The 13,322-nt window shown below is 41.4% G+C and overlaps 2 protein-coding genes across 2 annotated transcripts in view; one reads left to right on the forward strand and one right to left on the reverse strand.

The window, feature by feature from the left end:
- Positions 1-3,461, forward strand: part of LOC129720671 (alpha-tocopherol transfer protein-like) — a 30,156-nt gene extending 26,695 nt beyond the window's left edge. Inside the window, exons 3-5 of the mRNA XM_055672197.1 lie at positions 2,305-2,412; positions 2,471-2,829; positions 2,885-3,461. Of these exons, the coding sequence (XP_055528172.1) occupies positions 2,305-2,412; positions 2,471-2,829; positions 2,885-3,009 (592 nt within the window). The 3' untranslated portion in view covers positions 3,010-3,461. The remainder of the gene's footprint in view (positions 1-2,304; positions 2,413-2,470; positions 2,830-2,884) is intronic.
- Positions 3,462-7,134: 3,673 nt separating this feature from the next.
- On the reverse strand, positions 7,135-8,187 carry LOC129720184 (uncharacterized). The gene has a single exon (XM_055671621.1). It carries the CDS (start codon positions 8,185-8,187, stop codon positions 7,135-7,137), a length of 1,053 nt encoding a protein of 350 aa, XP_055527596.1.
- Positions 8,188-13,322: the final 5,135 nt, after the last annotated feature.

Consider the following 13,322-nt stretch of genomic DNA (forward strand, 5'->3'; position numbering starts at 1 on the left):
AACTTAGAGAAGCGGAAAGGCAGAACTTGTAACTGGATAGCGCCCTGTTGTGTGAGTACGCTACCCGAGGCATATACTATCATCCAACCTCTTCCTACAAGGTTTGGTAGGTTAGCTTGGCATGCATAGCTAGAAGATTTTCTGGGGGTCCGAATTAGGATACTCTCCCCTAATAATAATAATAAAATAATAATAATAATAATAATAATTATAATAATAACAATAATAATAATACTATTAATAATAATGATAAAAATTCTAAAGTGAATACTCCACCGAACGTCTAAGTCACGACCTCACGGCTGATAGTAGGATTAATCGAGCGTCTTCGCAGAACAAACAATGACGATCCAGCTTCGTGTTGTGACACAGTGGCTGTATACATGTTGGCACCTGGCGCGCTTTCGTGAGTTCATATATCGAAGATCGCACCACTAACCTCGGGAAAGTGCGTGCACGTCGGGTTCAAAATTGGAAGGGTCGGTCAGTTCCTCTATTAGTACAAAGCTCGTTATTCCCGTCGTACTCCTAAAATCAATGAAACAAAACGTCTTAGATACATAGAAGATAGGTTTGCGAAAAATATCTTAGTGGACGAGGGCCCATAAATACCGCCAAGAGTTTTATCGTATGTAGAGAAGAAACGCGACAAACAACTAACACAAAATTCCTATACCCGTGGTGCTTGTGGAGTGTGCAGGAGTATATCCGGCCTCTAGTAACAACAAGTATCGACTAACACCCCTTTTCTTCCTTCCTTTGATCTACGTTCTGGACCGGCAGGCGTCGGTACTGATCAGCATGCAGGGGTTATTGGAGATGCACATCGAAAAGCTAAATCCCAAGCAGGAATCACTAAATTCGATTTACAACTCCAATCAATCCTGATCAGTAACAAAGTGGCAACCGGTGGTGATCAATCAAGCTCAAGCTCAAGCTCAAACGGAGATGAACAATTTGCGTCTAATCGAGACGAAAGCAAAACAACGAATCAACTTCTACTTAATCGTACTCAATTTAGACCTAAATAGAAGGTTGCCTTTTCGCGTATTGAAGAAAATTGACTGTATTATAATGAAAGGTGTTCATCAATATTAAAGAGAATATTTTTTCCTCTAAAATAGAATGCTGCTAATTAATAATCAAAATACAGACCCCGCTCAATTTCGGCAACACGCCAGAATCTTTTCTGTTGCCAAAATCGAACCATGCCAAAAATGAACGGTTCTCTTTTCATGACTTTTTTTTACTTTTTAGGTGGCAAAAAAAGACATTAACAGTAGCTATTGCCACCAATAAACTAGTTCTAGTTTCAAGTCGTTTGAGGTATCGCTTGATGAAATTAGGGTGATGACCTAATTACTTGATATTACCACCCGAGTAATTGAAGGCACTATGCCTGCTTTGATCATCATCATTATATCACCGGAATGTGTTCCGGTCATTACTCAGGAACCGTTTTAACGATTCCGGTTATCCGCCTTTAGCTCAACATCCTCCAAAATACCTTCTTTTGGTAGAAGTTGAGCTTAAATTGGTTAAAAAAATCAAGAAAACTAAAAAAATGTGTTTAAACATAATCGCTTGTTTCTGGCACATGTGTGACAAAATCGAACCGTGCCAAAAGTAAAACGAGCTCCAATCAAACGGATCCTCAAAAGGAAATATATAAAAATCAAATATGCGGTCGTGTCTTGGATACCACCTTCCTCCTTTTTCAGAATTTTTAGTGCCCTTGAACTTTGTTTTTCAATATATCGTTTCAAATAGTTACTATCGAAAAAAAAAACTCCAAAAAAGTATTTTTATAAATTACAACTTAATATGCACCTGCTGTGAAGATTTATTTAAATTCGATGCAATATTTCTGGAGATATAGGCCTATTGACCTAAATTTCAAATGACAATAACAACTCGAAAACTTACTCAAATTCAGCAAAAATTGGAGAATCAAGTTCTCGAGTGGAACTTTTAAAGTTTTTAATATTATTTGAAAAAATAAACTTCGGATTTTCAGTGATCCGTTTTACGAATTCTGACCCAACTGGTAACTTTTAAATATGCTAGTTCTGTTGCAATAACTTGCACATCATTCAAGAGTTCTAGTACACTAAAGACGCTTTCTACGTGGAGGATACGTGCCGCGTAAAAAACGCGTAACAATTAATTTTAAAAGTTCGCCTTTATTCTCGGTAGCTTTTCGAAATGAAATTAATGAAATGAACCTTCTAAAAAATGCAGTAAAATTCTAAGACACCCGCCGAAAACTGATAGAAATAAATAAAATAATTTCATTCTTTTTAGGGCATTATGTGTTATTCCGAAATGTACTTCGGATGGGTATCAAGTTCTCTTTGCGAAAATTATCGACCCAGATGTCAGTAAATTTTCCTTAGCTGCGGTTTTGAAATTGTAAGAAATGCTCGTATTCGTTTCTTGCCTCAAAAATGATCCCTTTTCATATTTTAAGGGCATTCATTTGTGCCGATATAATTTTGTGGGAAGAAGGATGTACTGAAGGGCATGTACTTATCATCGACATGCATGGCCTACACTTAGGGCACCTGCCGAAATTAGGAATCTTCACTTTGAAAAATTTTCTATACTACATACAAGAAGCTCTTCCGATTCGTCTTAAAGGAGTTCATCTAATCAATGTCGTCCCATTCATTGATACTATTATGATGATGATTAAACCGTTCCTCAAAAAAGAGCTGCTCGATATTTTTCATATTCATCAAAAAGAGGAAACCCTATATCCGTTCGTAGCAAAACAGCTTTTACCAAAGGATTATGGCGGGCAGGCATCATCGAGAACAGATTTGAAAAGTATGTATTCTGCATATTTTTAATCGATGGCTAATAATAAACTTTTTTATTGCAGCACAACTCTACGACAAAATATTAGGATGCCGAGAACACCTGTTACAGATAGATCTTTCGCTTATGGTGGATGAAACCAAACGACTTAAAACTCGCTCTTTTACAAATATGTTTGGATTATTCTAAATGAATGTAACCTCCTCCACATTAATAAACAAGTTGCAATTGTTCACGCAGATATATTGTATTAGCTTGAATATAATTTAATATTTAATATTGATGACGTCGGTTCTAGTAGCAAATACGTTATTTTTTATATGGGCATGCAGCCGAGTTTATAATAAGTGTCAATGTTTTTGACGCAGGATTACGTATTTGTTTTCTAAACATTCTGTAACGGTAAAACTAGAGCCGGCCATTTATTAGGTTAGATTTCAAACGACAATAACTGTATAAGTACATGATGGATTACAATAATCATTATGTCGTAGATAGATAAAGTGTTGGACATTTTGTTATATGCTAGTTATCATCATTGTTTCATTGCTTATCACTTACAACTGATAGAAAGTTTTAAGGTCAAATTTTCGCGGAGAACCAATCACGTGCGAGTAGGTACGCCTAGCTACGTTCTTGTGTCCCTGTTTTTGAAATGTTTATACTGTTTATAAAAATTTACAGAAAGAAACATAAATTTACTTTTTTGAGAGATCAAAAGTTTTGAGACTAAAATTGAAAAATGTATCAAAAGAAAAAACCCTTTAGGATGCTGTCAAAGATTCTTAAGAAACCTTCAAAGCCTGTAATCCAATTTTGAAGCCGGTCTAGAATTCAGCTGAGCTTTCAAGTTATCGACCAATCAGTTTACTTTCTTTGATAAGTAAACTGTTTGAGAGGAATATTTTAAATGATAATATGTCGGACTTCGATAAAAATTCAATTTTTGCAGATGAAAAGTTTGGATTTCGCCAGGGGCATTCTACTACTTATCAGTTGCTCAGTGTTACTTATATGACACGAGCTAACGATTCTGAAGGTTATTCTACTGCAGCTGCTCTACTAGACATAGAAAAAGCTTTCAACAGTATTTAATATAAAGTTTTGATTACGAAATTGTTAACATTAAATTTTACAATTTTTATAAAAAAAAATATCTATCTGATCTGTCAACCAGAATTTGTATAAGCGCTACATTCTGTAGGTATAAACTGGTCTTCGCTTGAAACCTTCGGAATTTCATCAACTCTAAGAGGAAACGTTCTTCAATCTCCAGTAACGTTCACTACGACGAAACTGAGTCAAAATCCAGGCTATCAGAATGAAAAGGTATTCTGGACTGACTAGTGCGTCAGTATTTGTAGTGAAAAATACTTTCGCTATGAAATGCTAACACGTTATATGTTAGGTTGTTCTAGAACAAGCATTTTGAAGCGCACCCTGTGTTACGCAACATTGCATCATCCCGAATATCCTGCGAATTGTACTATGCAATAGTCCGCGCGATTGCATCATCGTCATCCCTGATTGGCAGACCAATGAACGAACAGCAAACAAACAGCAGAAACCGCCGCCACGAAAATTTATTAAATAAAAATCAGTTGGTGTCTGTAAAAAGGCGTTTCACTTGAAATAGAATCAACGGATTTAAATGATTCCTTTTTTTGTTTGTTTTGTTTTGATCTCCGACGAGTTAATAAGCCGTAAAAATAAAAATAATCGACTGATAAGATTAAAAAAAATAAAAATCTATTTTCGCGTTTCCCCGCCTTTTACTCCAAGAACAACGTCATTAGATTACTATGATTGCAGGCTACGAGCGGTAGGCAAGCTGTTGTAGCGTCGTTGTCGAGGCATCGTTGTTGAGTAAACAAGCACCTGTTAATGATTCACATACAATGTGAAATTCTGTTTTTGCTGCCTACTACACATTTTACAGCGGTAGAGAAAAGTGTAGTTTTGATGTAGCACGGAAGCCAAAAACGAATAAATTTAGTGCAAAAGAGCCATAGCGTTGTAGCACTACTGCAAAAACAAACTCGAAATGCATGTGAATACTCTCAACGTGGCTTTGATTTTATTTTAGAGCATATGCTTGATTGTATAAATCAAATTCATGGTTTATTTAAGCAAAGTTGCGAATAAACGTCTTATGAATTCAGTTTAACGAAAAGATAAAACAAGAATAACACTACAAATGCGATGATTTGATTTTCCATTGCTCGGATCTAATCAATCTGTTCAATTTTCTCTAAAATGCACACTGACTTAGATCATATTTGCTCATGCTGCAATGATTATGTTAGCCGGTAAAATGAACGTGTAGTTTTTGCTCCTCCAAAAGCATGGATTTTTCTTATGTTTCATAAAACAGGCACTATAGCATTCCTACAAATCTCTGGATTCACAATTAGTTGTTGAATGTTGAATTGAAAAAAAAAAATGTTGCAAAGTTTCAATTGCACAGTGCTGAAGCGACAGGTCTGCTTCAAAAAACAGATGAAGTGTTAATGTCACTGAAGCGAAAATTTCGAAGTTTCGTGTATCTCGATATTACCTACCAACTTACCAATTTTTTTCCGTATGTAGGGTAGGGAACATATTCTAAGCAGCTTTAGGAACCGCCTGTGTATTGAGACGCAATACTCGAAATGTGTTGGATGAAATTCAAACAGAAGTATATCAATCTGTTCTCTATCTTTTTTTCTTTCATAACTTGTTTTCAGATTGTGAAACTAAGTTAGCAAACTTTAACAATAATCAATTGAAGTTTCCAATCGAGGAACACTATTCCAATCACCCTGAACCTATTTTAAGCAGTTTTCATCTGTTTTGCAGGCGTTTTTTTCAGCACCCGAAGTGGCTCCTGAATGGCTACAAATTTAGGTTAACGGTATTTCCTATATTCGTAAGAGAGCTAGATAATCTGATCGAGCCGTGGATGCTGTAATGCCGGACTTTGGAGGTGTTGCTTCCCGTTCACCCAGAACGGTACCAAAATTCACTGGAGAGGAAATATCGACGATCTACCGCTTCACCTTTTGGCGTGAATTAATCGCTGGTCACCACTTTAGCCGTAACAAAATTCACCGTGCTAGCTGATGGCAACGGGTTACTTGGCGCACGAGAATAGCGGAGTTAAAAACTTCACTTCGAAGTCGGACAACACATCAGAAAAAAAAGGCTATCAAATTGGACTTCGGACTCTTGATCGAACGAAACAATTACGCTGTGTGGTTCGATTGGGGATTTAATTTCTACTGATCGGTTTGTACAGCGCTAGGATCAATTGGTAACGGTATCTGGCTATCACATTCTCCACTCGCTACATCTCTCTTATCAGAGAATGAACTCTACAGAGTGCGTTTAGTAGTCTTGCGTTACGTTATAAGTTAAGTATGTTTAGCCTAAATTTAGATCTAATACTAGCTCGAATGGATAATCTAAGTTTTAACAATTTAACATGCACACTATTTACAAATTTACAATTTTACAATTAATAACTATTCACAAATATAATGGAAACACTTTTTATGATCAGAGTATTGATCATTCCGGCCACCTTGAAATGTAATTTCAACCTTCAGATCTCTTTAATCATTCATTAAGTTTTCACGATGACAGCTCCAGTCAATGAAACTCGACGATGATAGCATGTTCATTCGCCTCCGTGGAACATCGTTTGTTTGCCTCCATTCAGGAAAGGGTTGATCTTCGGTTGTGTAGCCTTCTTTACTTCGTTTTCATCTGTAAACAACAAAAGAGCCGGTAGAACGAACAGGGTTTTTAAATTAAATGGAACGCTAATCACCTGATTGCTTTCCAGATACGCATTGAGATAGTTTCGGACTACTCTACCGATCTTTGTAGTTTCAGCATTCATCGGTGGCTTCAGCATCTGTTGGTAATGGCAGTATAGCGATTCTCGCTATCGGTCTAACGACATTTTCTGCTACCGCTGTCTTGATGGTAACAACGCGAGTCACGCCGTCTTTCCCTGGGTGGAGTTTGACGATTCTACCTAAGGGCAAAAAAAAGGGCCATTTCGCAGGTGGTAGATGATCATCTTTGATAACGACTATGCGTCCCCTTTCGATTGGAACAGGACGCTTGCAACCTTTTGTCGCACGGGATTGTAGTTGGGCTAGGTATTGCGGATACCAGCGTGCCCAAATGCGCTGGAAGATTTTCTGCGTTCGTTGTCAATGGTTTAAATGGGACTCCGAAGTGTGAATAAGACTTGGCTCAGGAACTGCTTGCATGTTTGAGCCGACCAGAAAATGGCCTGGTGTTAACACTTCGAGGTCAGTGGGTTCACCAGGAACCGGTGTCACAGTTTAAGCACATTTCAATCTGTGCTAGCAGAGTAATCATGTCCTCCTGGCTGATACTTGTGTGGCCTATTTCTCGCAGAAGGATGTACTTGGCAGATTTTACTGCGGCCTTCCACAACCCTCCGAAATGGGGGGCTCGAGGTGGTGGGAATTTCCACTCAATTTCATTGTCAACACAACAGGCGACAATTCGATCTCGTTCGGTTCCATTCGATTTCAGCATTTCAAACACGTGATGTAGGTGGTTGGATGCCCCTTTAAATGCGGTTCCATTGTCGGAATGTAGTTCACGGATTCGACCACGACGGGCTACGAACCGCCGGAGGGCTGATAGGAAAGCTGGTGTCGACAGGTCAGAGATCAGTTCAATATGAACGGCCTTCGTTGCAAAGCAGACAAAGATAGCAATGTATGCCTTGACTGGTCCGTGTCTACGGACTGCGGATTTCAAATATACGGGACCGCAATAATCGATGCCACTAACTGAGAACGGTCGGGATGGTGACACTCGGGATTTCGGTAAGTCTGCTGTGGCTTGCTGGATCAAAATTGGTTTTTGCCTGAAACATTTGATGCATCGATGATAAACACGGCGGACTAGGTTTCGTGCTCCAATTATCCAGTATTTTTGACGAATAAATGAGAGCATTAGCTGGGGACTAGCATGCAAGAGCAATTCATGGTAGTAAGTCACGATTGTCTCTGCCAACGGATGATTTGCGGAGACGACAATTGGATGTTTCATGCCTTCAGGAAGATCAGAGTTAGACAGGCGACCTCCAACTCGAATCAGACCGTTCTCACACATGAACGGTTTTAACCATTTGAGTGGCGATGACTTGAGGTCATTCTCACATCTCGTTGAACAGTTCAACAGAGCAAGCTCAGCTGGATAGAGCTGGGCTTGAGCTAAACGTGCAAGTGCGTGATCTGCTGCTTTAAGATCTATTGTGGATAGCATCCGAGATGCATTGGGGGATACTTTCGGAGTTTTCTTCTGAGCTAGACAAATAAACTTGAGAAAGTAGCCCATGACGTGTCGAAGTTTTGTATAGGACGAATATCTGGCAAACAGGCGATCAGCAAATTGTGATTCAACCAGGGTGGTTGATATCAGTACTACCGTACGGATTTCTTTTTCGACATAAATAGTTTCTTGATTTGGGACCACTGAATGCGGCCAACTGCTTGGCGGGAGAGCTAACCAGACTGGACCATTCCACCATCTGGTTTGTGTGAGTATTTCTGTGGGTTGCAAACCACGTGAGAGTTCATCGGCAGAATTTTCCACACCTGGCACATGTCTCCAATTGGTTCCTCAGTAGACGTTTGGATGAATGATACACGATTCGCCACAAAGGTTCTCCATCGGTTTGGTGGCGATCTCAACCATTGAAGCACTGTGGTTGAATCTGACCAGAACGTGGTATTAGTAGGAATCTTTATGGCTTGCGTAACCTTCTGGTATACTTTCGCTGCAAGTTCTGCAGCACACAATTCTAGTCTGGCTATAGTGTGTTTAGTAGAGATGGGCGCCACTTTAGACTTTGAGGTTGGCAGCTGTACGTTAACACCTTCGGAGTTCTCTGAACGCACGAAACAACATGCTCCATAAGCGGACTCTGACGCGTCGCAGAACAGGTGAAGTTCAATATTCGATGCCGATGACACAGCAACAAAGCGGGGAATCCTCAATTGATCCAGAACGTGAAGCGTTGCATGAAATTGCCTCCAGGTATCCTGTAACTTTGGTGGGAGTGGTCTGTCCCAATCGTATGGTTTTTTACCTTCTGTTTTCAATCTCCACAACCGCTGCATGAACATCTTGGCGGCAGCTATGATGGGACCCACAAGGCCTAACGGGTCAAATATTTTTGCTATATACGATATCACCTTCCTCTTAGTGAGAACGGCAGCTGGGAGAGGTAACTGGACGTTGAAGCGAAACATATCACATTTTATATCCCAAACCAAACCTAGTGTTTAAATAGATTGGTCATCTTGCAAATCGTGTAGGGGTTGAATGGCTAAATCTGTCACAGGTACATCAGTTAATACTTCCGGAACGTTTGATGCCCACTTCTTAATCACAAACCCTGCAGTCTTGAGCATTGCTGCTACTTGCTGGTGGATAGCTTTAGCAGCTTGTGGATTATCAGCACCGGTCAACAGATCGTCAACTTAAAAATCGTTATTAACGGCATCAGCTGCAGCTGGGTAGGCGTGCCCCTCTACCTGTGCCAAATATTGAAGGGTGCGAGTTGCTAGGAACGGAGCGGAAGCAGTTCCGTGCGTAACTGTGCAAAGTTCATAGGTATCGAGTGGTTCGGATGGGCTGGTACGCCAAAGAATACGCTGTAGTGGTTGATCGTCTGGGTGTACTTCAATTTGTCGACACATCTTTTCGATATCAGCGACAAGGGCTACAGCGTGGAAACGGAATCGTATCACAATCGAGAGTAGGTCTTGTTGAACTACTGGTCCAACTAGTAGTGTATTATTAAGCGAAAATCCAGAACTTGTCCTGCAGGAGGCAGAGATGGTCGGGTTTGATGTTTTTCAAACCCGTACCCGACCCGAACCCGATTTTTTTTTCTGTCGAAACCCGAGCCCGACCCAAACCCGAACCTTTTTTATTCGTTCAAACCCGAACCCGACCCGAACCCGAAATTGTGGAACCCGAACCCGACCCGAACCCGAGATTCCATAGATTTTATAGTCGGGTTTCGGGTTTTCATACCCAAACCCGACCTGAACCCGAAATTTTCAAACCCGAACCCGAAATTTTTTTTTTTTCACCAAACCCGAACCCGACCCGTACCCGACAGTTTAAAAAATTTTCAAACCCGAACCCGACCCGAACCCGTACGGGTCCGGGTTTGAAAACCCGAAACCCGACCATCTCTAGCGTCGAACACCACGCGCACCTTTGTGGTAGTGCTCGACTCTTTGAACACTGGATGATGTGGCAAATAACAGTGAGACTTATCGTCGGGTACTGGATCGATTTTTCGCATATGGTGGAGGCTGGCATATTCCTCCATAAACTTGAGGTAGGCGGTTCTGACAGTGGCATCTCTTTCGAGGCGTCTTTCGAGGCTGTAAAATCGGCGAATGGCAATCGCGCGCGAATCGCCAAGGGTGACTTGCGGATCTTCAGACCGAGGAAGGCGAACGACGAACCTTCCGGATTGAGCTCGAGTGGTGGTGCTAGCATAAATTTCTTCACATCTTCTTTCTTCAGCGGAATATAACGGACCTTGATGTACCGATTTTAGCTCCCGGAATCGTTGGAGAGCGGTATCCAACGATCTATCGACATTCGAAATGTAGCAGGTGGGTGGAGCATAGGTTGATTTGATGGGTACCTTTCCAGAAACTGTCCACCCAAAGACTGTTTCAATTAGCAGCGGCAGACCAATGCCGATTGGTATGCGCTTCCCAGTGTGAATTTCATGATAGCATTCACCACCGATGATAATGTCGATTAGTCCCGGTTCGTTAAAGTATGGATCCGCGAGTTGGATCTTCGGAATTTTCCATGAGGTTGTGCTAAGCGGTATCGTTGGCAAATTAGCAGTAGGTTTCTTCATTACGAGGAACTCGAGGGTAGTGGAAAATTTGTTCGTTCTTGATTTGATTGTAGCTGATATTTGGCGTTTTATTTGCTTAACGGAAGCACCTATTCCAGCTACAGCGACATCTACTGTGCGGGGGCGGATGGCGAGGGCATTGGCTAACTTCTTGGTGATAAAATTAGACATCGATCCGGAATCGAGGAGAGCTCTGACTGGTGTTAATTTTCCATATTTATCAACTACGTGAATAGCAACCGTTTCTAGTAACACCGTGCTGTGGTTTGATTGGATAGAGAGACTAATTTCGGGTGGATTTGCAGATCCAGAACTTCTTACGTTCGCTGAGGTAGTCGCGATAGGTTGCTTCGCATTGTGTTCGGTTATAACAGCAGGTGTTGTCGATATTTTAGAGGGTGCAACTTGGTCGTGCAACAGCGAGTGATGTTTTGCATGGCAGGTTCTGCATGAAAACTTGGATTTACAAGCTCGCGCTTGATGGTTCGTACGAAAGCAGTTCCAACACAGGCTTCGCTGACTAACTAATTCTCGACGTTCAGAAACAGAGAGCTTGGTGAACCTTGGGCATTGATACAGAAGATGTCTTTCGGGGCAAGCCGGGCATTAAGGGGTGTTAACTTTGGTGTCGGATGTAGCAGCGTTGGCTACGAATTTACCATGATAGGGTTTCTTCGGAACAAATCCGGCCACCTTGACAGTAGCTGGTTGTGAACGGTGCTGCAAATCACTCGACACAGATTTAAGCATGCGTACATGCTGCACGAGAAAGTCAACAAGTTCTTCGTAAGTGACATCATCCTTCTGGCGGGTTTCCTGCTCCCAAGCGCGAACAGTGGCGGGATCAAGTTTACTTGTAAGAATGTATACTAACGGTGTATTCCACGACGCAACAGGTTCTCCTAGCTTTCCCGAAGCTTTCACGTGGCGTTGGAAATCGTCAACAAGCGTGTTTAAATCCTGAGCAGATTCGCGCCTTGTCGATGGCAACTCGTATAAACCTCTGAATAATTCCTTTTTGTTATCGAATCGCTTCAACAGAGCGTCCCAAGTCGACGCATAATTATCTGCTTGAATGTCAACGGTTTAGAATGGTTTCTTGGCATCCCCTTCTGAAGCTTGAATCAAATATTGCAATTTATTTACCAATGGAATATCATCGTTGAAATGGATCATGGATAGAAAATTGTCTCGAAAGGAAATCCAACGCGACTCATCCCCATTAAACTTCGGCAGATCAATTTTCGGCAGACGATAATGAAAGCTAACGGATGTGGGCTGGTGGCTAAAGTTCGCCATTGTTGAATTTAGGATCTGCTGCGGGACCTCCGTTTTGGACATCAGAAACCCTTTCAGCGCACAAAAACGATTTTCGAAATCAGCCCGTATTGAGATGTTGTTCAAACGCATCGGCTTTGTCAAGCATTTCGATTTCCGCTTGTGCCTCAAGAAATTCTCTGTTGCATCTTTCAAGAGTATCTAGCCTCACCTGAATTTGATTTGCATCTCTATCTGCATTGTATTCCTCTTTGAACTTCTCTATCACGTCTCAAATTACGCACACTCGCTTTCGAACCAACATATTCTCGATCAACTTTTTATCCGCCTTGCATCACTCACCACTCAACTCACAGTTTGACCGAAGCGTCACGTTTAATTCGATACGCTTTATCCTTCCCGCCGCGACACTTGACACCTTTTGTGTAACGGTTACGAGAGCAACACAGAATCCGATCGATTATAATCCTTCCCGACGCGCTATGCTGCTCCTACGCGAACCGGAATGACGGAAACACCACGAATAATCGTTCGAAATATATCCTTTCCGTCGCGTCGTGATGTTTCTACGCGAACGCAATCGATCGAAAAAAGACACGTAAATTCGATCCGCTAAATAACGCCACCACAAATCGTTAAGCCTAATCAATGCGCACCACTATTCATGCGTACGGTGTGCAATGCTCATTTACTTGTGATGCAGCAGCTAACAAATTTCAGATGTGATCAGTTTTATCAACCTGATGTCACACTTTCGCCTTTTTATGCCAAACATGCAATTTTTCCATGCAATATCGTGTTAAACCGCCATTTGTTCCATTAGAGTACTGGCAACGAATTATTGCAATGGCCGAAATCAAAAAACGGCACACCATATGTTTCTAAGAGAGCAATTGTATTGCCTACCTTTGTGTGGTCGAATTCTATTGACCACTTACCGCAATGGCGGGTTACTACCTCGTGCGTCGAGATTTTGGCTTGGATTTGTCCTCCAAATCCGGCTCGAAGGACCAATGATCAAGCCGTGGATGCTGTAATGCCGGACTTTGGAGGTGTTGCTTCCCGTTCACCCAGAACGGTACCAAAATTCACTGGAGAGAAAATATCGACGATCTACCGCTTCACCTTTTGGCGTGAATTAATCGCTGGTCACCACTTTAGCTGTAACAAAATTCACCGTGCCGGTCACGCTGATGGCAACGGGTTACTTGGCGCACGAGAATAGCGGAGTTAAAAACTTTACTTCGAAGTCGGATAGCACACCAGAACAAAAGGCTATCAAATTGGACTTCGGACT

The sequence above is a fragment of the Wyeomyia smithii genome, chromosome 2, assembly GCF_029784165.1.
Source record: "Wyeomyia smithii strain HCP4-BCI-WySm-NY-G18 chromosome 2, ASM2978416v1, whole genome shotgun sequence".
Lineage (NCBI taxonomy): Eukaryota > Metazoa > Arthropoda > Insecta > Diptera > Culicidae > Wyeomyia > Wyeomyia smithii.